Raw genomic sequence first — 26,364 nt, 5'->3', positions numbered from 1 at the left:
GGGTAATGTGCGTTTTTACCTACCCCGCATGCCCCCCGCGGGGTATAAACGTGGGCGGGTTATGCAGAAAAAATTTTACAGCAGCGGGGGAGAGAGATGTTAACCGCGAAGGAGGAAACAAAACAAAGCGTCAAGGAGCTGAGAGGAGTCCGTCCTATCCCTGCGCCCGGCCGCTTCCTGATTGGTCAGGAAGGAACGAGGGGACAACGAGAGAGGAGGGTCAAACTCCCTCGGGAAGCAAAGCGCCGGCGATGTGAGGGGGAGGGCCTGTTTTTGGGTCTTCGCGGGCTCTCCTGCTCCGCGGCACAGCATGCCGAGGCAGGCAGCTTGTCGGGCCTGTGGGTCCGCGGCGACGTGGCTGTCTAGAGATAGCCTCTGCTCTTCATGTGTGGGAGGGGGAGAAGGAGCGTCGGCGCCGGCGTCGGGGACCCGGGGTAGGCAGCCATGCACCGTATACTCTGCGGCTGCCGCGACAAAGCGCCGGCGATGTGAGGCTGTACACGGCTGTACACGGCGCGCAGAGTGCGCAAGGTCAGTGTGCCGGCGGCCCCGCCCCCTCGGACAAGCGCGGGTTATATGAGGAGGCGGGGTATATTAAAACTTTATTACAAAAATTTTGAAAACCTGCGGGTTATGTGTGTGGGCGGGTTATATACGTGGGCGGGTTATTGTCGTGGAAATACGGTAAATCATAAGCAGACTGTGATACATTACAGGAGGACCTTGCAAGACTGGAAGATTGGGCATCCAAATGGCAGATGAAATTTAATGTGGACAAGTGCAAGGTGTTGCATATAGGGAAAAATAACCCTTGCTGTAGATACATGATGTTAGGTTCTATATTAGGAGCTACCATCCAGGAAAAAGATCTAGGCATCATAGTGGATAATACTTTAAAATCGTCGGCTCAGTGTGCTGCAGCAGTCAAAAAAAGCAAACAGAATGTTATGAATTATTAGGAAGGGAATGGTTAATAAAACAGAAAATGTCATAATGCCTCTATATCGCTCCATGGTGAGACCACACCTTGAATACTGTGTATAATTCTGGTTGCCACATCTCAAAAAAGATATGGTTGCGATGGAGAAGGTACAGAGAAGGGCAACTAAAATGATAAAGGGGATGGAACAGCTCCCCTATGAGGAAAGGCTGAAGAGGTTAGGGCTATTCAGCTTGGAGAAGAGACGGCTGAGGGGGGATATGATAGAGGTCTTTAAGATCATGAGAGGTCTTGAATGAGTAGATGTGACTCGGTTATTTACACTTTCAATAAATAGAAGGACTAGGGGGCTTTCCATGAAGTTAGCAAGTAGTACATTTAAGACTAAGCGGAGAAAATTCTTTTTCACTCAACGCACAATTAAGCTCTGGAATTTGTTGCCAGAGGATTTGGTTAGTGCAGTTAGTGTAGCTGGGTTCAAAAAAGGTTTGGATAAGTTCTTGGAGGAGAAGTCCATTAACGGCTATTAATCAAGTTTACTTAGGGAATAACTTCTGCTACTAATTGTATCAGTAGCATGGGATCTTCTTAGTGTTTGAATAATTACCAGGTTCTTGTGGCCTGGTTTGGCCTCTATTGGAAACAGGATGCTGGGCTTGATGGACCCTTGGTCTGACCCAGCATGGCAATTTCTTATGTTCTTACCCTTTTATACTAGGAACCTTTGACTCACTAACTGGGTTCCTGCTTGTCTCTGGGCAATTACCCTGCCCCACATGCTATCCCCTAGTAGTTTCCAGAGACACTGTAACCCCACAAAACCTAGGGGGGGTCACACAGTTCTTATAAAATACATCTATAAATCAAACTCAGAAACTGGGATCACCCAGTGATATGCTTTTGAGGATCACTAATCAGTCTCAGACACAGGGCTAACAAACTAAGAAATTTATTAATAAAATGTAAGAACAGTGAACATGAAAGATTCCGTCTGCAAACAAGGGAAAAGGAACAAGGATTGCTGCCTACTTAAAACTTTAACTACATAGATCTGGTTGATTGTGCTTCTCAATCAGAACCTCACATTGTAACAGCTTGCTGCTGGCAACTGAAAAATACTGTCAGGTCAAATCTCATTCTGAGAGCAGGCAGTGCAAGTCTTATTCGGGATTCATACAGCTGTGTTACCTTTTCAGTCCTGGCTGGCATAAAGATACATCTCCAAATGCTAGGAACTACAAGTCATTGCAGAATCTGACCCTATTCAGGATAATACAAGGCAACAAATGGATCCATAAGCAAAGGCAGTTCTCGCTGGTAAAGGCATAAGTCTTATAGCCCAATGGGGATCAAAGTACACACAAATACTATTTCACCACATTCTATGTACAGGAGAAAACCTTTTTAATTCTAAAGTTAAAAAAACAACAGTGTATCATCTTAAGGACCACTGCTCTATATTGCAGACACTACTGTAAGAGTAAACCCTCCATCAACCTTCCTTTCAAAAAGGTGATTTTTTTTACCTAAAAGAATAAGACATGATATATGCAGTTACAATCACACGCTCTCCATCAATAGAGATCAAGTCCACATGTCTGTACACCCCCAAAAATGAATCTGACTTCAGTCAAAGCCAACTTTTTGAATGCTGCTAGAGATCAATGCCAGTAGCAGAGTAGAAGAAGCAAATCTTAAAAGGGGAAAGACATAGTTCCAAAGTAACAAATTTATGGGTGCTTCCCATTAGAAAGGGTTACAGGCTACAATTTTTCATTTCCACAAATTATCCGTCCCTCCTTCCCAAGAAAATATTCTCTTCAAATCCAAGATCAGGATCTAATGGACAAGGAGTGTGGAGGTCCATATGCAAAAACATTTAGCCAGCTAAATGAATACTTGGGCACTTATTTGTGTCAGTTTTCTTTGGCTCAACTCCTGGTCCTTTCTCAGTGAACAGCAAAGTGAAAAATGTAAGCAATTCTGCTTTTTTCTCATCAGCTTCTACATAGTCTTCCCCTTCACCTCTGCTTTTGCACTTTCTCTTATCACGAACATATCTAAAAAATAAATAAATAATAATTCTTGAGTGCTAAGGGAGTCCACTGAGATCACTTGCACACAGTGTACTTTAACTGGTAATATAGGCTCACTGAAATTCAGATAAAGAACTCAAAGGTTAATCTTGCTTTTATCAGACTAACCAATATTTATAATTTAAAATACTTACACAGCCCTGGCACAGCAAAATTATTTTGCTTTTAGAATTATGAACACTGAACATACAGCATTAATTTTTCTTGTAGAGTGGTAAAACCTAAACATTTTGCTGGAAATAAAATTTGTCTTTACGAGTTTCATTGTTAATGTGATGAGGTTATTAATCTCAGCAGAGATAACATAAGAACATAACATAGTAGATAATGGCAGAAATGATTAACTAGCTTATCCAGCCAGCCCAGGTATTCTGTCCACACTGTTACAGTCCAGCTATCAGCCACAGAATGTGACTCCTCTGCAAGATCTCTCCTTATCCAGAACAATCTTTTTTGTGTTCTCTCTTACCTACAAATGGTATTTTGTCATCAAGATCCTCAAAGACCTTCATTGGTTACCGATCCACTTCAGAATTATTTATAAAACCATCATGATGATCTACAAGAACATCCACCAATACACTCAACTCGACCTACAAATCCCTTTTAAAAAACACACATCCGCCAGACCCATCAGGGAACACTACAAAGAATCACTTCAGGTTCCACATGCTAAAACCTTCCAACATAAATCCTACAGTTCTAGAGCTCTCTCATCAGCAGGTCCAACCCTTTGGAACTCTATCCCACCGGACTTAAGACAAGAACCATGCGTTCATACTTTCAGGAAAAGACTAAAAACTTGGCTTTTTAAAAAAGCTTTCCCAGAACTGGATTAAATTCTCCACACTTCAACCCATCAACACATGTTTTGCTTATAACATTATACATATTTATTAATTTGGAAACAGTTGGCTGAAATGTAAATATTCTCTTTTTTAATTCCCTCCCCCTTCTGGTCCTAGTTATTATTCCCTGTTTTTTTGTAACTTTCTCACGTCCTAATTATTGTTTTAATATTTTTTAAGTTTCACACTATATTTAATGTTGAATTGGGAAATGTTTATCACTATGTTACTCCCTGCCTCCACATACATGTTAATTGTAAACCGGGTTGATGTGATTCTTATCATGAAACTCGGTATAATAAAAATAATAAATAAATAAATAAATAAGAATTAAGTACTGTGCTTATATGTAAATACAGCTTTGCTCTGGAAAATACTTATTAGCTATTCTCCAGTTTTGAATACATTCTGTTACTTATAAGTGGTAATATTATGTCCTGAGTAGTTCACAATGTAATAAACAGCACTTAAACCACCCACAATCAAATAATATTATGAGATATGTGCAGGAGCAGATTGGTCTATCAGGGCTTCAGGCATATTTTCAGTGGGCCAGTTGGGCCAGTTGCATGGTTCGTATTGATTGCAGCAGCCCTATGCCTCTGGAGTTGCTACAGCCAACACAAGTCCATAGCAGCTCTTTTCTACAGTATGAGCTTCCCCTGAGGGTCTCCATTTACTCTTGCCTCATTGTACACATGGCAGTGGTAGCGGCTCTATGGGCCTGTTTTCTAGCTCAAACTCTCACCCCCATTACCATGATAGCGTGGGAAATACTCCCTTATACCAAACCTACCTCTGGGCTTGCAGATGTCCCCCTGCTCTCTCACCGCCAGCTGATTGCTTCTTAGCTCCCTCTGCTCTCCTGTACTGCTGGCTAGCCTCAACCTCCAGCTGCAGCAAAAAATAATTAAGAAAAAAAAAAGCATTGGATCCCACCAACCTGCAGAACTTCCCACATTAAAGGGCCACCTCCTTACCCAGATCCTGCTGTCTTTGGACCCAGCCTGGATTCCCCCTGACTACCAAAGTAAAATCCTTTTTTTTTTAACATTTATTTACAGGTAAAGGCAGAGAATAGTGAGTATGTGTGTGAGTGTATTGGTAAGCACATGTATTATTGTGAATGAGTATGTGAGAGGGAGAGAAAATGAATGAGATAGCATGTGTGTGTTAGAAAGAGAGTGAATGAGTCAGCACGTGTGTGTAAGAATAGAAACATGACTGCAAAAAAAAGACTGTATGGCCTATCTAGTCTGCCCATTTGCCCAACTAATTCAGCTTTACAATTCCAATCACTTCCTCAGATATCCCCTGTTTATCCCAGGGCAAGCAGGATGCTAGTCCTCACATATGGGTGACGTCACTAACGGAGCCCTAGTGAGAGTACTGCCTGTGTGAGGGGCAGTACTGAGAATGGAGTCAAATTCTGGGACTGGCGATAGAGTGGAAGGGGTTGAGCCTAGAGGTGGAGGGGAGAGATACTGGCAGATAGAGAAGTTGGGGCCTAAGAGGGTAAAGTGGCCAGGGGAGTAGGGAGATTGAGTAGAAGGGACACTCTTACTGTGAATTTCTAGGGAAATTCTGCATCTCTAAATAATACATTTTTTCTGTATTAATTTAAAATGTCATTACTTAAAGACTCTAATTTACAGGGCTACTGTCCTCACACTGTATATTCATATGCACTAATCAACACATGAGGATTACTATTGACCTGGTCAAAGTTTCTAGAAGCTTTTGACTGGCAGCCTGGGGCTACTGAGCATGCCCGGCATGCCATGATATTCCCTGCCACAGGGGTCTCACTTCAGTCTTCGCTTTTCCGCGCTGCCATTGACATCGCGGTCACAGGAGCCCTGTGAGGTTTTCCTCACAAGTTGACTAAAAAAGTCAATATTTTCTTTCATATTTTTGCCCCATTTGGGGTCTCACAGTGATTGTCACCGGATGGTGACAAGGAAATTCGTTTCCGCTATAAAAATTCCACATTTTCCATTGACGGCCGTCGATTCATTATGGCATCAGGCTTCAAAAAGTGCCCAGCCTGTAACCGAACGATGTCCATAACGGACCCCCATATAGAATGCGTTCGGTGCCTCGGAGGACAGCATGACATCGCTTCCTGTCCAGAATGCCAGGAGATGACTGCAAAAGGCAGAAAACTCCGCCAAGAAAAAATGGCACAGATTTTTCAAATTCAATCGGGGCCTTCCCCGACAACTTCCACAAAATCATCTCCGGTGGGACTTACGAAGAAGATTCTTCTCAAAAAACGGCCTACTTCATCGACAAGGTTGGTATCTGAACCGAGACCAAAGCATAAGCACCGACGGCATCGTTCTATCCCGCCGCTTCCACCACCGGAAGAACCGATCGCTAAGAGGCATAAATCGGCTTCACCTACGGTGACTTCAGTTTCCTTGGTTCCGGCATCGATACCGTTGACCTTAGCGCAGTCATCGACTTCGATTCCTGACTTGACTATGTTGATCAAGCAAATTGTCACCGATGCCTTAAAACAAAAGATTCCGGCGCCATCGCCGATGCAGACACCCATGTTGATGCCGGCGGGATCGCCGATGATAGAGGTTTCATCGATACCGGCTTCACAGCCGATGCCGACGGTTCCGTCGATGCCGGCGTATACGCCGATGCCAGCGGTATCTTCAATGCCTTCGATTCCGCTGATGTCTACCTCAATACCGATGACAACATCGATGATGGAGCCTGTTCAGGCATTACTTCCATCGATACCATCGGTGCCTATACCTTTCTCGATGCCTTCGATGCCAACCCGGCCTATAACATCGATGATTCCTATCTCAATGTTTTCTTTTCTGACATCGACGATGCCATCTACTACACAGTCGGTCTCTTTATACAATGGCACCATCCATACCTCCTTTGCAAAGGAAAACCACTTCCATGCAAAAGTCATCGGGAAAATTAAAACATTCTCTACCAAAATCTTCCACTGCAGCTCCAGAAACTACTAGCTCTGAAGCAGCATTGCACAGCCTTCTCACAAAAAGATATCAAGACCTTCTGGCTTCCTTACCTATTATGCCAGGGCAAGAAGAGGAGGAACAGGAAGCTTCACCTGACCCACATGACCCATTACAGGGCCCTTCTGGGATACCTCCACCTCAAAAGCCTACACCTGCTCCATATCAAACACCAACTTCTGATACCTGGTCTGACACTGCATCTGAGCCCCCATCAGAAGACTTTCTGACCCCTCTCCACCTCAGTCCAAGAAACAGTCACCTCCAGAGGACCTTTCATTTTCCTCCTTCATCCAGGAGATGTCAGAGTCTATACCTTTTCAACTACAAGCTGAAAAAGATGAGAGGCAACAGACACTGGAAATTCTACTGTTTGTAGATCCTCCTAAGCACAATCTGGCCATCCCTATCCATGAAGTGCTACTACAACTCCAGCAAAGGATTTGGGAACACCCCTGCACAACTCCTGCTGTTAATAAAAGGGTAGATTCTACCTATCTCGTACAATCTGAACCAGGGTATGAGAACTCAACTCAACTTCCTCACAATTCCCTTGTAGTTGAATCTGCACAAAAGAAATCTCGCAGGACCAGAACCCATGCCTCAATCCCTCCAGGAAAGGACAATAGGTTTTTAGATCAAATGGGTAGAAAAATCTATCAAGGAGCCATGCTAAACTCAAAGATTTCAGCATACCAACTTTACATGACTCAACACCAGAGAAATCTCTGGAAACAGATTGAAGAATTTGTACCTTCGCTCCCTCAACACCAAGAGGCAGCACAAAACATTATTCAAAAAGGCGTAGACGCAGGAAAGCACGAGGTTAGAGCCACCTATGATGCTTTTGAAACATCTTCAAGAACAGCAGCATCAGGCATTAGTGCCAGAAGGTGGGCCTGGCTAAAGGCCTCTGATTTAAGGCCAGAAGTCCAGGACAAACTGGTTGACCTTCCCTGTCAGGGAGATAATCTGTTTGGCACCAAAATTCAGGACGCCGTGGCTCAGCTTCGAGAGCACTCGGAGACTCTAAAGCAACTCTCCATGCTACCTCATGACCCTGCAATGCACACAAGTCGCAGACCACCACGTAGGGAGACAAAACGTCCTTTCTACAGACCAAAAAGGTACTATCCTCCCACTTCTAGACCAAGACCTCCAAGGTCTCAACAAAGACCTCAACAAAGACAACAGTGGTCTGCGAGGCCCCAACCAGCTCCTCAAACAGGACCTGCCTCGGGTTTTTGAAACGAAATTCAGAGAACAAGGCCTATATTCCAATCCCCCAAACCACCTTGCCAGTTGGAGGAAGAATATCCCATTTCTACAAGGAGTGGACATCAATAACATCCGATCATTGGGTCCTTTCGATAATCCATCAAGGCTACCGCCTCGACTTTACATCACTCCCTCCGGAGTTTCCACCACATTATTCCCATCTCAATCACAATCACATACTTCAATTACAAACAGAATTATCTGCTCTTCTGCAGTCAAGAGCTGTGGAACAAGTACCACACAGTCAGAAGGGCAGAGGATTCTATTCCCGGTATTTCCTCATTCCAAAGAAAACCGGAGGCCTACGTCCCATTCTAGATCTCAGAAATCTCAATAAATTCTTAAAAAAAGAAAAGTTCAGGATGGTTTCTCTAGGCACCATGCTTCCACTTCTACACAAGGGAGATTGGCTTTGTTCTCTGGATCTTCAAGATGCTTATACACACATTCCTATATTCCCGCCTCATCGCAAGTATCTGTGATTCACAGTAGGACATCAGCATTTCCAATACAGAGTGTTACCATTCGGCCTGGCTTCAGCTCCCAGAGTATTCACCAAATGCCTGGCAGTGATAGCAGCACACTTACACAAACAAGGTGTTCATGTCTTTCCTTATCTCGACGATTGGCTCATCAAAAGTCAATCACAGCAAGGAGCAATAACTTCACTGAATCGCACAATAGCTATACTTCACAGAATGGGATTCCTCATCAATTATCAGAAATCCCACATGACTCCTCATCTACTCCAATTCATAGGAGCAGAATTAAACACAGACACTGCACAGGCTTTTCTACCAGAAGATCATGCAGACACACTGTCCCTGTTGGCACACTCAGTTTCCTTACAACAACAAGCCACAGCCCATCAGTTTCTTACCTTACTAGGCACATGGCCTCAACAGTTCATGTCACTCCTATGGCATGACTCGCCATGAGAGTAACCCAATGGACTCTATGATCACAATGGATCCAAGCCATTCAGCCATTACACTATCCAATCCAAGTAACCCACCAACTACGCTCATCACTACGATGGTGGACAGCCAAGGACAATTTACGCAAGGGCCTACCCTTCCAGAAACCAGTCCCTCAGATAACATTAACTACAGATGCATCCACCTTGGGTTGGGGAGCTCACATAAACTCTCTTCAAACTCAAGGAACTTGGACAAAACTCGAAGCCACATATCAAATCAATTTTCTGGAACTTCGAGCTATACGTTATGCGCTGCATGCGTTCAAGGACTGCCTTTCACACAAGACTGTTCTGATCCAAACAGACAATACAGTAGCCATGTGGTACATCAACAAACAGGGAGGTACGGGCTCATATCTCCTTTGTCAAGAAGCTACACAAATTTGGGGCTGGGCCTTGAACCACTCAATGTTCCTCCAGGCCACTTATCTAGCAGGAATTCAAAATGTGCTAGCAGATCGACTCAGTCATCAGTTCCAACCACACGAGTGGTCCCTGAATCCCGCAGTAGCGACCAAGATATTCCAACGTTGGGGACAACCAACAACAGACATCTTTGCGTCTCATCTGAATCACAAAGTAGACAACTTCTGTTCTCTACACAAACAGAACCAGCTGGCCAAGGACGCTTTTGCTCGCCCTTGGAACTCAGGCCTACTATACGCGTATCCTCCAATACCGCTTATAATGAAAACTCTAGTGAAGCTACAACAAGACAAGGGGACCATGATACTCATAGCCCCATACTGGCCTCGGCAAGTATGGTTTCCCACACTGCTAGACCTTTCAGTCAGGGATCCAATACGCCTGGGAGTAGCTCCCAATCTCATAACTCAGGATCAGGGTCGGTTGCGCCATCCCAACCTTCAGTCCCTATCCCTGACGGCATGGATGTTGAAAGCTTAATCTTACAACCACTCAATCTTTCAACAAATGTTTCTCAAGTGCTTATAGCTTCACGCAAACCTTCCACTAGAAAGAATTATTCTTTCAAATGGAAACGGTTCACTTTGTGGTGCAGATAGAACCATATTTATCCTTTCACTTGCCCCACTACTTCTCTTCTAGACTATCTATACCATCTTTCAGACTCTGGTCTTCAGACTTCATCAATCAGAGTACATTTGAGTGCAATCTCAGCTTATCATAACAAGATGGGAGATGCACCTATATCCACACAACCTCTTGTCAATAGGTTTGAGAGGTCTAACTCACCTTAAACCACCAATTCGGCCTCCAGTCACAGAATGGGATCTGAATCTGGTTTTAACAGCATTAATGCGTTCTCCTTTCGAACCCATACTTTCTTGTGATCTCAAATTTCTCACATGGAAGACTATCTTCCTCATAGCCATTACATCAGCTAGAAGAGTTAGTGAGTTACAAGCACTTGTCACATATGATCCTTATACAATGTTTCTACATGACAGAGTGGTTCTCTGTACACACCTAAAATTCCTTCCTAAGGTAGTTACGGAATTCCACTTAAATCAAACCATAGTTCTACCCACATTCTTTCCAAGGCCTCACTCTCACCAAGGGGAAAGAGCTTTACACACTTTGGACTGTAAATGTGCATTGTCTTTTTATTTAAATCACACTACATCCCTCAGAAAATCCAATCAGCTCTTTGTTTCTTATGATCCAAATAAGCCAGGTGAAGCAGTGGGCAAACATACTCTATCCAACTGGTTAGCAGATTGCATACAATTTTGCTATGAAGAAGCAGGCCTTCCTCTTCAAGGGCGAGTAAAAGCACATTCAGTACGAGCAATGTCAACTTCAGTAGCACATTTTCGTTCAGTGCCAATCCTTGACATATGTAAAGCAGCAACATGGCGTTCCCTTCATACCTTTGCAGCTCATTACTGTTTGGACAAGCAAGGACGACAAGATTCAGCCTACGGACAATCTGTCTTAAAGAACTTGTTTCCAGTATAATCCCAACTCCTTCTACAACCAACCTGCTGTGATCTTCGGCTGACTCATTTTCTACATACCACATCATTGCTACATCATGGACAATGACTCAGCCTCTAGCTTGCTAATCACCCATATGTGAGGACTATCATCCTGCTTGTCCTGGGATAAAGCAAAATTGCTTACCTTGTAATAGGTGTTATCCCAGGACAGCAGGATGTAGTCCTCACGAAACCCACCCACCACCCCGAGGAGTTGGGCAATCACACCTTTATTATTTTATTTTGCTAACGCTTATTGCTACATACGAGACTGAAGTGAGACCCCTGTGGCAGGGAATATCATGGCATGCCGGGCATGCTCAGTAGCCCCAGGCTGCCAGTCAAAAGCTTCTAGAAACTTTGACAGAAGTTTTTCCCGCATTAGGGCTCCGTTAGTGACGTCACCCATATGTGAGGACTACATCCTGCTGTCCTGGGATAACACCTATTACAAGGTAAGCAATTTTGCTTTATCCCATGCTTTCTTGAATTTAGATACTGTATTTGTCTACACTTCTACTGGGAAAGGGAGACTGTTAACATGCATCCACAACCCTTTATGTAAAGAAATATTTCCTATGACTACTCCCTTTCACCTCATTCCATGACCCCTTGTTCTAGAGCCTCCTTTCCATTGAAAGAGGCTCACCTCCTGTGCATAGAAATCTTGGCGGTATTTAAATGTCTCTATCATGATTCAGGCCTTCAGATACCTGAAAGATTTTTAAAAATGCACAATTGTCAAACCTTTTCCATTGGAATGAAATCAGTAGAACTAGGGGTCACGAAATGAAACTTCAAGGAGCATGACTCGGCACCAATGTAAGGAAATATTTCTTCATGGAGAGGGTGGTAGATGCCTGGTATGCCCTTCTGGAAGATGTGGTGAAGACAAAAACAGAGAGAGAATTTAAAGGGGCATGGGATAAACACTGTGGATCCCTAAAACTAGAGGATGAAAATGAAGACAAGAGTGCATGGGGGTAACTTGCTGTTGTAGTGGTTGCTACACTTAACCAATAAGCCTACATACTATTAATGCAACTCCATCATTGCTCTCTGCTTCAATGGCAAGGAGTTACAGGAAATTGGATTCAGACAGTAACCAATGATGGCCCTGACTTTTATGATTTGGGAAACTGATAAGCTTGAGGGTAACCTGTACGGCGCAGCAGATACTACTATAAGCTTGCTGGGCAGACTGGATGGATCATTTCTGCTGTCGTTTCTATGCATCATCTCCTTTATCTTACTTTTTCTTTAGGGCAGACATGTTTTGATTTTTAAGTCTGTCTCCATAGTCTTTAGAACGAAGACCACTGATCATTTTACTGGCCACCTTCTGGACTGACTCCAACCAGTTTAAAACCTTTTGAAGGTACAGTCTCCAAAATTGCGCTCAGTATTTTAAATGAAGTCTCACCGGGAACCTATACAGGGCAATATAGTCTCCCTTTTTCGCTGACGACGACCATTTCTTTCCATATGCATTCAAGCATCTTTCTGGCTTATGCCATTGCTTTAGCCACTTATTTGGCTAACTTAAGATCATCAGATACTATCACCTCCAGATCATGCTCTTCTTTCATGCTTAGAAGAATTTTACCCCAAATACTGTACCTCTCCCTTGGATTTTTGTAACCTAAATGCATAATTCTGCATTTTTTAGCATTAAATCTTAGCTGCCGGCCCCTAGACCATTCCTCAAGCTTTGCTGTGCCCCATCTCATATTTTCTGCATCTTCCTGGCTGTTTCCCCTCTTGCAGATTTTGGTATCATTGGCAAAAACACAAACTTTCCTGTCAATCCTTCTGCAATGTTGCCTACAAAAGTGTTGGAAAGAAATGGTCCAAGGACCAATCCCTGAAGCAGACCACTAGTAATGCCCCTCTCCTCACAGTAAACTCCTTTTACCACTACCCTTTTTCACCTCCCATTCAACCACTTTTTCACCTAGTCAGTTACTCTAGGACCCATATCAAGGGTGCTCAGTTTATTTATGTTGCCTATGTTTATTCTAAAGAAACCTCTGCAGCAGTATGTAATCAGAAGCTTTAATTAGAGAAAGACAGAGACAAAGGGGACAGGGACAGGGACCGGAACAAAGCACGAGGAGATAATTTGTTCCGGGGAGCAACAGGTCTATACAATTGTATAATTACCCAGTCACCCAATTTTTACAGCAATGTGCATAACATTATATATCCTTCATACTGACCAATCAGAGCATATTCAGAGTGTTGTTTTTAGATATGTGCAGTACATCTGATTTGAGAATGTATTAGACCAATCAGCAAATGGGTCAGGGGTGTTGGCTGGCTGCATTCCAGCACGTAGCCAGGGTCCTCTGCATTCTTTGTCTAACATTAGTATATAGCAGAAAGAGGTGTTAGAAAGACAGTGCATACATTACATACACCTATGTGGAAAATTGTCAAAGACCTTACTGAAATCAAAGTACATTACATCTAGTGTTTTCCTTTAATCCAACTCTCTAGTCACCCACTCAAAGAAATTGATCACATTTGTCTGACAGGATCTACCTCTGGTAAAATCATGCTGCTTTGGGTCTTGCAATACATTGGATTCCAGAAACTGTACTATCCTCTATTTTAGCAGCAATTTCGTTAATTTGTTCACCACAGAAGTCAAACTAATTAGTCTTTAGATCCCAGCCTCCTCCTTGCTTCCACTTTTATGAATAGGAACTACATCTGCCTGGCTTCAATCATTTAGAACTGCTCCAGACTCTAAAGAAGCATTCAAACGTTCAGCCAGGATAGCTGCCAGAACTTCTCTTAGTTTCCTTAGTACACTAAGATGCATCATATCTGGTCCCATCACCTTATCTACTTTAAGTTTTAGTTAGTTCCTCACTTTTCTGAAAATCGATTTGAGATCCTGCTCCTGTCCCTTCCTCAATGAAGACCCCACAGAAATATTTGTTAAGCAAATTTGCTTTTTCATCTTCAGCCTCTACATATTCTTTCCCTTCACCTCTGAGGCTCACAATGTTATTTTTGCACTTCTATCACTAACATTTAAAAAATAAAGTCTTGTCTCCCCATTTTATCATATTTTCTGGGGGGTTTTTCATTTGAATTTTTGCATTCCTGACTACTTTCCCAGCTTTTCTTAGCTTTTCCAGATATTGTCACTTGTCTTCCTCTTTCTGCGATTTCTTGTAGTTTATGAATGTTAACCTTTTCTCCCTTACATTTTCAGCTACTACTTTAGAAAATGAAAGTAGCTTCTTTTCATTTTGTTTATTAACTTTCCTAACAAAAAAATTAGTTGCCCTCGTAATACCTCCTTTTAGTTTAGCTCGCTTTTCTTCCACTTCCTCTAGATTTTCCCATCCAGCTAAAGACTCCTTGAGGTACTCTCCCATTTTAACAAAGTTAGTACTTTATACAATAGATGGCTGCTTAATATGTGGTATAAGAAAAAAATTACTTTTGTTAAAACCATCTTAATGATTTTATTTGCAGAAAATGAAACAGACACTCACAAGAAACAAATCTCAGATCTTCATCAAAGACTTTTGTTTATTGAAAAAGAAAATAAAAGAAGATTACGTGAGTTAATTACTATCCTAGATGAACTTAAGCATGTGATGGCTGAGAGGAGAAACACCACTCACAATCATACAGGTTTGTGAAAATACAATGAAAACCTAGCATAATTAATCTAATTACAATAGCTCAGAAAAATTCTTTACACTCTTTTTGGAGTAAGAATCAATGAAATTAGTTTACTAGAGTGCCTTGAATTTGATGGAGATCTTTAGGTGGTGATAATTAGGAGAAAAAATATGCTTGAGGCTAGCATAACAGGGGGGTGTTATCCAAAATCAGGGTTAGCAGAATTGGAGTCATAGAGATCTTTAGGTGGTCACAGTTCAAGATAAAACTTGCACAGGGCCTGTGAGCTGGTGTGCCGCAGAGGCCCTATGGTGGACCAACCATCCTCTTCTCCCACATTGGCTTCCTGTTAAGAAAAAAAATGCCATGTGAGGGTAGAGCCACTGCAGAACCTGTGAGGGTGCAAGGATCAGAGGCACCATGCTAATGTTTTTTTCTCCTACTGCCACCACTGCCCCTGCAGGCTTTTGTAGATTTTTGCCAGACCTTGAATCTGCAAAATGAACTGTGAGGAGGATAGGAGAAGACCCTGAAAGGGGCCATGAGGAGGATGAATTATCACTTGGGAAAGAACAATAGAGGAGAGTCTGTGGAAGAGGCCACGAAGCAGGGAAAAAAGAGGACTTGTCACCCAGGAAGGGACCATGATGAGCAAAGAGCCCAGAAAAGTGTCTATCACATGGGAAAGGCTGTGGAGGGCAAGAGAGGATCTGAGAAGGGGCCATAGGCGAAGAAGACCCATCTGTGGCGAAACAGGGTTTTTGTATGGCATTGTAATTTATTGTTTTGCTTTGAGGCATGGATAGCATATATATCCCAGTATCTTTGAGGAGTTGTAAGACTGAAACATCCTGCAGTGACATTGGCCAGAAACCTATTACTAGTAAGAAGGCAATTGGTCACAAAACTAATACTAGTACGTTTTTTGCCCTGATTGTCCCTTCATGCAGAGAACTAGCCCTGAAGTTGGTAGAATTCTCTAGTCTTGGCTGGGAGTACAGAGGGAAGCACACCTCTTTGCTGAGACCCTGCTCCAACTCCAGTGGACAGCATATTACTTGAAACTCTTCAGGGATAGCTTACGGTTGGGGTACTTGCCCAGATAGAAGCAGGATCCAGTTGGTAGATGGGAGGTTACCAGTGTAGGAACACGTGCGCAAGTGCAGGCAGACCTTGGCAGTGCTCGGCTGGATCCTCTGAGTGACCAGAGTGTTAACCTTGAGTGATTGTTAGACGTAGTGCTGAGGCTTTATGTTGCAGACCCTTGTTCTTTTCTGGTGGCAGCGGTGAGATTGTCAGCCTCAGTTCATGGGATGAGGGTCACCACTTACTGCATGGTTGAGAATGTTTTTTGTTCTGCAACTTCCAGTCACAGAGCACAGTGAATGAGGGCAACAGCAGAAGAGTCTCCTTCCTCCATTCAGTTCTGTTGGGAGAGTTGGAATATTAGCTACTGGCTAATGGAGTCAATAGTATACTAATGGATGTCCCACTGCTGACTGCAGATGACTGCAGGCTGATTGCAGACAGTAGTGCATTTTCTCACAGGACAAGTAGGAGGGTAGTCCTCACATATGGGTGACATCACAGGATGGAGCCCAATCACGGAAAACTTCTATCAAAGTTTCCAGAACTTTGACTGGCCCCTACTGGGAATGCCCAGCATGGCACTAACCCTGCAGCCAGCAGGGGTCCCCTTTCAGTCTTCTTTTTCCGTGCAGCAGTAGCCTCGCGGTTAAGGAGCTCTGCAGAGATTCCTGACAGGAATTTTCCTCACGGAATTACTAAAGGTTAATTTGCCCACAGGGGTCCTTCCTCTAACTTTTTCAAGCCGCAGTACTCTGGTAAGTTTTTACCCGTGTTTCCGTCGATTACCGTCAAGGTTGGCCCTCGTGGCCTACTGGCCGTCGACCGTACCGAGGCTCAATTTTTTGCCATGGCGTCGGGGTTCCGTCGGTGCCCGGACTGTAATTGCACCATGTCCATCACAGACCCCCATAAAGTCTGTGTAATGTGTCTTGGATGAGAGCATGATGTCTTCACCTGCACAAAATGTGCCCTTATGACACCTAAAGGTCGCAAGGCCAGAATGGAGAAGATGGAACTTCTCTTCCTTGCTCAAACCACGACTCCGTCCATTGCATCGATGTCGTCAGAACTGGCACTGTCAACTTCGCGCCAGCACCGACCACCATACGGTGACCGTCCGGCATCGACGACATCTCAGCCTTAGACACCCTCTACTCCCCCTCAGGACCGAGGGGATTGTAGAGATAAACATCACCACCAGCATCAAAAGTCTCAGACCATCGAGGGAGCAAAATCATCGACCTCGTCATCGTCCGAGCCACCGTTGAAGAAACCCCGTCCAGAAAAGGCACCGACCTTTTCGGCAACAGGGTCACCAAGGCAACCCTCCCCCGACAGGGCATTGGGAGCCGCGACTCCGCCTTTAACAGTGGTCCCTCCGGCTATGCCTCTGCCTCCTCCTTGTGTTCCGGAGCCGGGGCTGCTTGCTCCAGGTCTCAGAGAAGAACTGGACTGGATGGTTTAGGAGGCCATCGACAAGGCGATGCAACGACTTCAGGTTCCTCAGACACCGGTAAGGATTGCGGAACCGATCTCCAACCCGATTCCAGCAGCATTGGCACCGATGCGCTCATTGCTGCTTTTCCACCGATGGACCCTAGGTCACCGATGGCGCCGGTGCCCTCCCCGCTCACTCTGTCATCGGGTGGAGAAACACCATTTCAAATTCCTCCTTTGAGAGTTCTGCCTCAGCCAACGATGCCGATACGTCCATTGCCACCGATCCAACCATCTGTGCCGATTTGCTCGTCGGCGCCACCGAGCCATCCATCGATGCCTGCGCCGGTGCCTTTGATGCCTTCATCAGTGCCTCCAATTATTCCTCTGGAGCCTAGACCAGGACCTTCAGGTATCCCACCATCCCATCCCCCTCTACATCCTAGAGGGGCAGGGGCTGATCCCTATGAATCCTGGACTGATGATTCCTTACCAGACGCCAATGATTTGCCTTCACCACCTTCACCCACTGAAAGTAGAAAGCATTCTCCTCCAGAGGACCTTTCCTTTATAAATTTTGTGAAGGAAATGTCTGAATTGGTTCCCTTCCAATTACAGACTGAGCAGGATGATAGGCATCAGATGATGGAGTTGCTCCAATTTCTGGATGCCCCCAAAGTAATAACCTCCATCCCAATCTACCAGGTTCTTCTGGATCTCCTGAAGAAGAACTGGGAACATCCTGGCTCCATTGCTCCAGTCCACAGAAAAGCTGACACTACCTATTTGGTGCAGTCAGCTCCGGGCTTTCAGAAACCACAATTGGATCACCAATCTGTAGTGGTAGAATTGGCACAGAAGAGAGCAAAGAGGTCAAAGCCTCACACTTCTTTTCCCCCTGGCAAGGAACAGAAGTTTCTAGATGCCATTGGCTGCCGAGTCTACCAAGGCTCAATGCTCATCTCCCAAATTGCTGCTTATCAGCTCTACATGACCCAATATAACAGGGTCATTTTTAAGCAGATACAAGACTTGACAGACTCCCTGCCTCAGCAATTTCAAGATCAGCTCCAAACCCTAGTAAACAAGGATTTTGAGGCAGGCATGCATGAGATCAGATCATCTTATGATATCTTTGATACTGCTACAAGGGTATCTGCAGCTGCTATTTCGGCGAGAAGGTGGGCCTGGCTTAAGTCTTCTGTCCTTCGCCGTGGTTATCCGACCTGCCCTGTGTAGGAGATAATCTGTTTGGCGAACAGATTCAACGGACGGTGGCGGAACTTAAGGACCATCATGAGACCCTAATTCAGCTCGCTCTGATGCCTTCTGACTATTCTTCTAAACAGCCCTTCAGAAAGGACTCTAAAAAGTCCTTTCTGAAGGGCGCCCGGAGCCCTTTAAAGGGCTCAACGGCGAGAAACGCGCCCTTTTGCTCGCTGCCACCCAGTTCGCCCTCCCCGCGCTCTCTGCGCTGACCAGTCGGGGTCAGGGGAGTTGGACCTGAGGCAGGGAGAGTGGCCACATCGTGCCGGAATCCCCCGAGCCGGACAGGAACTTAAAAAAAAAAAATAAAGAAAACAACGCGGTAAGCCCGCCCTCCCAAACCCGACGTCAGCCAGGCACCCGGAGCCCTTTAAAGGGCTCAACGGAGCTAGGCGTCGCGCGCCTAAGGACCGCGACAAAGGGGCCTGCCCCTTTGTGCGCCCCTTCGTGCGCACCGGAACAATTCCTAGCAAGGAACCCATCCTTCCAAACCGTCAGCACAGTCTTGCACCCTCAGACTCAGCCACTCCATATCTCTTCATTAAACAAACATTCTGCATTCATTCCTCCTTGCTCCTCATTCAGCAGATCAACACTCAGCAGACTCACTCTACAGACGGACAACCAGCGGACTCACGCAGCAGACGGACACGCAATGGACTCACTCGACAGATAACATCTACAGATGGACACCCACCCATCACTCACCTCCCTCACTCAGCAGACAGGCGCTCACCTTTCAGCAGTCGGAAGCTCTACCATTATTCATTCATCTTCCCCCTTCAGCAGAAGGACGCCCCTCAGTTATCCAGTCTCTCTCAGAATAAGGACACTCAATCCTCTCGTAGCCTCTCCCAGTCCACCAAGACACCCAGCTCCTCACACTTCCAATTTCAACTCCACAGGATTCTCACCCTAACCCCTTCGTTCCAACAAACAGACGCTCATCCAAAGCCCGACCAGCCTGAACACAAGTGGAACATGACACAAGGATACCCGATTCCCATCCTCCACCACAGCACCCTTACCAGGGAAAAATCTCTCACATTACTCCGGACACGCACCACTAGATCCCTTATCCCAATCATGGTCTCGCCTCTCACCCAACCACTGGGTCTTGCACTACTCTCAGTATCTCTTTTTAACGCTCAATTGATCACAAAAAAATCACACATTCTAAATGATTATCTCCTCGACGCAAACCCAGACATCTGCGCCATAACAGAAACCTGGCTTAAACAGACAGATGCAGCCCTGACAAACCAACTACCTACTCATCAATACGACATCTTCTCTCTTCCCAGACAGAAAAAAAGAGGCGGCGGCTTGCTCCTAGCGGCCAAAAAAGGGACTTAGGCTTACCCTTCAACCAATTAAGTCAACCTCTAAATTAGAACTAGGCCTGTTTAAATCCGACCATCTGCAAATCCTCCTTATCTACGCCCCACCTGGTCTCCTGGACACAGATGCCTCCCCCATAGTTGAAATCATAGCCAAACATATCAACCTAGATGCCCCTGCTTTGATATTAGGGGACTTGAACCTCCATGTCGATTCCATCCCACTCTCTACTAACTGCGAAGCATTCCTCACCTCTCTCAAGGCTATGGGCTTCACACAAATCATCAACAAGCCCACCCATAAAGCAGGGCATATTCTTGACCTCATCTTCATCAACTCCAGTTTTTCACCCTCTGCCCCCCCCCCCCCCCCCCCCTGGAATGAACACCAGTGGTCTGACCACTCTCTGATTACCATCACCCTCACAAGCAAGGAAAACCCCAAAGCACAACCCACTCAATCTACAGTTCACTACAGGAGATCTTGCTCCTCAGAAGTCCTCAGCGAGCATCTATCTATTTATTTATTTATTTATTTAAGGCTTTTATATACCGACTTTCTTGATACAAATCAAATCAACTCGGTTTACATCAAACAATGCAGTAACTGTTACCAAACCAAACAACAAGAGGCAAATTGAAGGAGTATAAAGTTACATTATAACAAGGATGCCTTAACTGGGAGTAGGAAACAAGAAAGGGGGAAACGAAGATAAAGTGCAATATACAAGAGAATATGTGAGGGGCAAGGGGCCAACCTCGTGGTAACTTGAACATGATTTAGCATTTTAGCATTTAACAAAGGAACTCCACAAACTAGAAGTCTCTGACCCCAACTCGGCACTCCGCTCATGGCTTAGTATCACAGAATCAATAGCGAACAAAATATTAGAGATGTGAATCGTGTCCTCGATCGTCTTAACGATCGATTTCGGCTGGGAGGGGGAGGGAATCGTATCGTCGCCATTTGGGTGTTTAGAGTATCATGAAAATCGTTAAAATCGTGAACCGGCACACTAAAACCCCCTAAAACCCACCCCCGACCCTTTAAATTAAATCCCCCACCCTCCCGAACCCCCCCCCAAATGCCTTAAATTACCTGGGGGTCCAGCGGCGGTCCGTAGCTAAATCGGGGGAAGGGGGAGGGCAGGAAAACCAGCACACTAAAACACCCTAAAACCCACCCCCGACCCTTTAAATTAAATCCCCCACCCTTCCGGAACCCCCCCCAAATGCCTTAAATTACCTGGGGGTCCAGCGGCGGTCCGGAACGATCTCCTGCAATTGAATCGTGTTGTCTTCAGCCGGCGCCATTCTGCGCCGCCATTTTGCAAAATGGCGGCGCAAAATGGCAGCGGCCATAGACCAACACGATTCGACTGCAGGAGGTCGTTCCGGACCCCCGCTGGACTTTTGGCAAGTCTTGTGGGGCTCAGGAGGCCCCCCCAAGCTGGCCAAAAGTCCCTGGGGGTCCAGCGGGGGTCCGGGAACAATTTCCTGCCGCGAATCGTTTTCCGTACGGAAAATGGCGCCGGCAGGAGATCGACTGCAGGAGGTCGTTCAGCGGGGGTTCCGGACCCCGGAAGCATTTCTTCACGGAGAGAGGGTGGTGGATGCCTGGAATGCCCTTGTGAAGGAAGTGGTGAAGACTAAAACTGTGAAAGATTTCAAAGCGGCGTGGGATAAACAATGTGGATCCATAAAGGCTAGTGTTGCGTCCGTCGGTCTCAGTCAGCTTCGACCCTTGTGCCTCAACTTTTTCTCTGCTCTCCCTGCTAGACTTGGGAAGATGGCCACCACCGCGTCTGCAAGCCGCTCTCTCCGGTGTCCCTGGAACGGCTATGGCATTGCCTCCCGCCATGGGCCTCCTAGGATACGCGCACTACCCATGTCTTTATTCCAGCTATGGCGCGAACCTCGGGGGCGTTCCCCTCAAGTGACATCACGCCATCCGGGTATTTAGCCTACGCTTGTTTACTAGCTCGTTGAGTTAGCAAGGATTGGATTCGTCCGGTCTACGCTACTCTGCCGCTTCCTGCTGCCGCTGGAAGCTCTACCTTGCCCTTCGGGGTATTCTCTAACCTGGGTACCCGCTCCTCGGGGGCCCTCTGCTTTCCTTTCAGGTGCCTTACTGGGATCAGGTACTTGCTCCTTGAGGGCCTGCTCTCCCTGCATCGGTGCCTGTTACCATCTACTTCAACCTGGTGGAATCGCCAACCTTACAGCTACCATCTAGTGAGTAATCTCATTCTCACAGGACAAGCAGGATGGTAGTCCTCACATATGGGTGACATCACAGGATGAAGCCCAATCACGGAACACTTTTGTCAAAGTTTCCAGAACTTTGACTGGCCCCTACTGGGCATGCCCAGCATGGCACTAACCCTGCAGCCAGCAGGGGTCTCCGAGGAAGCGAGGATCAGCGGAGTCTGCCTACGTGGCAACCCACCAAGGAGGTCGCCATCTTGCTTGCCTGCTCGCCATCGCCTTTTGCCCTGGTTCGTCGCCACGCTCTAGCGCTCAGGCTAGACTGAGCGCACAGGCAAAGGGCGTATATGTTAGGTGCCCGAAAAGACTTGGGCGCATATTCGATAGAAGTCACCTGGATTTATGATGAAAAGCGCACGTTGCTAAGATAGGCACACGTTGCTGGGCGCACGTTGCTACGCACAGGCGCACGTTGCTCCGCACACGTTGATAGGCGCACGTTGCTAAGCGCACGTTTATAGGCGCACTCTGTTAGGCGCACACTGTTAGGCGCCCGTCCATAGGCGCATGACCATAAGCGCCCGTTGATCAGCGCCCGTTGATCAGCGCACGTGGATAAGCGCATATTGGTAGGCGCACATCTTTCGCGCATATTACAAAGCGCAGACTCCAGTTGGGAGAAGATAACAGACGAGATGGAGCGTAAGAGAGCCCATGCGTCCGCAGAGCCGGCACCTCCAGAATCAGGCATAAGAGCTCTAAGCCTCTGCTCAGCATGCAACCTCAGAGCCACACAGAGCGAGGAAGCAGACTCCCTATGTGCCCAATGTGAGAGGCCCTGGGAATTCCAGGCCAGGCCCGGTCCCAGCCCAGCGCACTTGCCAGTTCCTCAGGGAACACCCCGGACCTAGCAGGCTGCAGTGAGCAGCCAGGGAACCTGAGAGACCTGGTGCCCCTAAGGCCAGATCCTGCTTCGCTCTCCTGGGTGGAATTATTCAAGGGGATTCATGCCTTTGTCAGAATGCAGTCTGATCCCCGAACGGGTCCATACGTACCGGATGACCCGGCCCCTGGACTCTCAAGATCTAGGCACGGCCACTCGCCTCCCGGAAGTCCCACTTATGGGGATTCAGATTGCTCTGAGGAAGACGACAAGCCCCCCGAGGAGGGAGAACTTCCCTTGGGAATAGAACCGTATCGGACCATGAGACGCTTCTTTCTGAAAGAGGATCTCCCAGGCCTGGTCTCTCAATGCCTGTCGGAACTGGCTATCCCAGGCCATGACACCCCAGGGGAACCTAGAATGAACCCCCTGTTAGAGGGCCTGCGCCAAACGGCTCACCATTTTCCCCTCCTACAAGCAGCACAGCAGCTAATCGATCTGGAATGGAATGTGCCGGAGGCCTCATTCAAAGGGGGTCGGCCTTGTCTGGCATGTACCCCTTAGACCCGGCAACCAAGGAGCTACTGGCGTGCCCCAAGGTAGACGCCATAGTTAGCGCAATTGTGAAGCGCACCACCATTCCGGTGGAGGGGGGCAGCGGCCCTCAAGGATACACATGACCGGCGCATGGACGCCATTCTGAAACAAGCCTTTGAGGTGGCAGCCATGTCCCTACGAATTGCGATCTGCTGTACCATGGTGACGCGTTCCTGTTTATCACAGGCTAGGAACAACACCCCGGGAGAAGAGATGGAATCAGCTCTCTCGTTCCTCACTGATGCAGCCTCCGACCTAGTCCGTACGGCAGCCAAGGGAGTGTCATCCTCAGTTGCAGCCAGGAGACAGCTCTGGCTACGTAATTGGTCAGCCGACTCCTCCTCCAAGACACGTCTCACAAGAATGCCCTTTAAGGGATCCCTCCTGTTCAGCAGCAACCTCGAGAAACTGGCTAATAAATGGAGTGCCTCTCCATTACCCCATCTACCAGAAGACAGGTCAAGGAGGAGCCAGCGCCCTTTTCCTAGGCCATCCAGAGGTAGAAACTCTCAGCACTTCAACCCTTACAGGGCTCGCTACCAAGCACCTCATTCTCAGGCCAGGAACCAGCCCTTTCGGATTAAGCACAACAAGAGGAGAACCGGCTCGGGTTCTGGTCCCGGCCGCACCCCACAATGACAATCAGCCGACCCATCTGGGGGTAGCAGCCATAGGGGGCAGGCTAACCCTCTTCTACCGCAGGTGGGTCGAGATTACCTCGGACCAGTGGGTCCAAGCCATCATCCGAGAAGGGTATTACCTGGACTTTCTTCGGCTCCCGCCGGACAAGTTTGTGGAATCTGCTTGTTCACCCCTCAAGAGGACGGCACTAGAAGTTACCTTGCGGAGGCTCCTGTCCCTAAAAGCCATAATCCCAGTGCCTGCATGGGAGAAAAATTCTGGGCATTATTCCATTTATTTCATAGTACCCAAGAAGGAGGGCACTTTCAGGCCCGTCCTGGACCTCAAGTCAGTCAACCGACACCTACGGGTCCCCAGCTTTCGCATGGAAACTCCGCGGTCTGTCAAGAATGCAGTACAGCCAGGGGAGTTTTTCACATCCCTAGATCTGTCGGAAGCCTACTTGCATATCCCAATCCATCGGGATCACCAGCGCTATTTACGCTTCAAAGTCCTGAATCAACACTTCCAGTTCCGAGCTTTACCCTTTGGGTTAGCCACCGCGCCGCAGACCTTTACCAAGGTCATAGTAGTAGTGGCGGCGTCACTCAGGAAGGAAGGAATTCTCGTCCATCCCTACCTGGACGATTGGCTGATCAGGGCAAAGTCACCGGAGGAGAGCCACCAGGCAACCAACAGAGTTCTAGCTCTTCTGGAAAGCCTAGGATGGGTAGTAAACTTGAACAAGAGTTCCCTACAGCCTTCTCAGTTGCTGGAATACCTAGGGGTCCGATTCGACACCCAGGAAGACAAGGTCAGTCTGACCTCCAGGAGGAGATCAAAGTTCCGGAATCGTCTGCTGGCCCTGCTGAGCGCCACCCGGCCCACAGCTTGGGATTACTAACAGGTCCTCGGCCTTATGGCATCCACTCTGGAGGTGATCCCATAGGCGCGGGCTCATATGAGACCATTGCAACGCGCCCTCCTATCTCGGTGAAGCCCACGGTCACAGAACTACACCATACACCTACCTCTACCAGCCAGAGTGCGGAATCAGCTACGGTGGTGGTTACAGCCCGGCCACATGAGCCGGGGGTCACGAATGTCCTCCCCAACCTGGACCCTGCTCACTACAGATGCCAGCCTGAACGGATGGGGAGCACACTGCGAAGAACTAACCTCCCAAGGGCGGTGGAACAGAGAAGAGTCGGGGAGGAACATCAACCGACTAGAGGCACGGGCAATCAGGCTAGCCTGCCTGCGATTTGCCCACAGACTTCGAAATAGAGTGGTCAGAGTGATGTCTGACAACGCCACTACAGTGGCATACATCAACCGACAGGGCGGAACCAGAAGCCGACAGGTATCCCTAGAAATAGCCTCCCTGATGACTTGGGCGGAGGCAAATCTCCAGGACATCTCCGCCGTCCACATCGCCGGGAAGGACAACACCACGGCAGACTTCCTCAGCAGAGAAAGCCTAAACCCAGGGGAATGGCAGCTGTCGCCCAAAGCTTTCCAGATGATTGTGGAGCAGTGGGGGACTCCAGGCATGGACCTACTAGCGGACAGGTCCAACGCTCAAGTACCCAGATACTTCAGTCTCAGACGAGATCCTCTCTCCCACGGGATCGACGCTCTAGTACAGCCATGACCTCAGGGAATCCTGCTTTCTCACAGGACAAGCAGGATGGTTGTCCTCACAAATGGGTGACATCGAGGATGGAGCCCAACCACGGAAAACTTCTGTCAAAGTTTCAGGAACTTTGACTGGCCCCTACTGGGCATGCCCAGCATGGCACTAACCCTGCAGCCAGCAGGGGTCTCCCTTCAGTCTTCTTTTTTCCGCGCAGCAGTAGCCACGCGGTGAAAGAGCTCTTAACCAAGTTCCTGACAGGAATTTAAGAATTTACTTCTTTAAAGAAAAATTTGCCCCTCAGGGGTCTCCCTTCGATAAATTTTTCAACCCGCGGAACTTCGGTAAGTTTTGCCTCGTTTTCTTCGACTACCGTCGACTTTGGCCCTTGAGGCCCGTTGGCAGTCGACAGTCCCGCGGCTAAATTTTTGGCCTACTGCCATGGCATCGGGTTTCCGTCGGTGCCCGGACTGTACCCGAACTATGTCAATCACAGACCCTCATAGAGTCTGTGTTTTGTGCTTAGGGAGTG

The 26,364-nt window shown here is 47.0% G+C and overlaps 1 protein-coding gene across 3 annotated transcripts in view; it reads left to right on the top strand.

Moving 5' to 3' along the window:
• MGAT4D (MGAT4 family member D) overlaps positions 1 to 26,364 on the top strand; it is a 481,639-nt gene that overhangs the window by 102,062 nt on the left and 353,213 nt on the right. Inside the window, exon 2 of one of the 3 annotated variants that reach the window (XM_029596826.1) lies at positions 14,603 to 14,689. The exons of 1 other annotated variant lie outside the window; for it this stretch is intronic. In XM_029596826.1, coding sequence (XP_029452686.1) covers positions 14,603 to 14,689 — 87 coding nt within the window. Of the gene's footprint in view, positions 1 to 14,602; positions 14,765 to 26,364 lie in introns of all 3 variants that reach the window. One more of the 3 variants, XM_029596782.1, reaches the window with a different exon arrangement.

The sequence above is a fragment of the Rhinatrema bivittatum genome, chromosome 1, assembly GCF_901001135.1.
Source record: "Rhinatrema bivittatum chromosome 1, aRhiBiv1.1, whole genome shotgun sequence".
In the NCBI taxonomy this organism is placed as follows: domain Eukaryota; kingdom Metazoa; phylum Chordata; class Amphibia; order Gymnophiona; family Rhinatrematidae; genus Rhinatrema; species Rhinatrema bivittatum.
The sequence above is the reverse complement of the archived record's forward strand: the minus strand, read 5'-3'. Positions and strand labels throughout refer to the sequence as shown.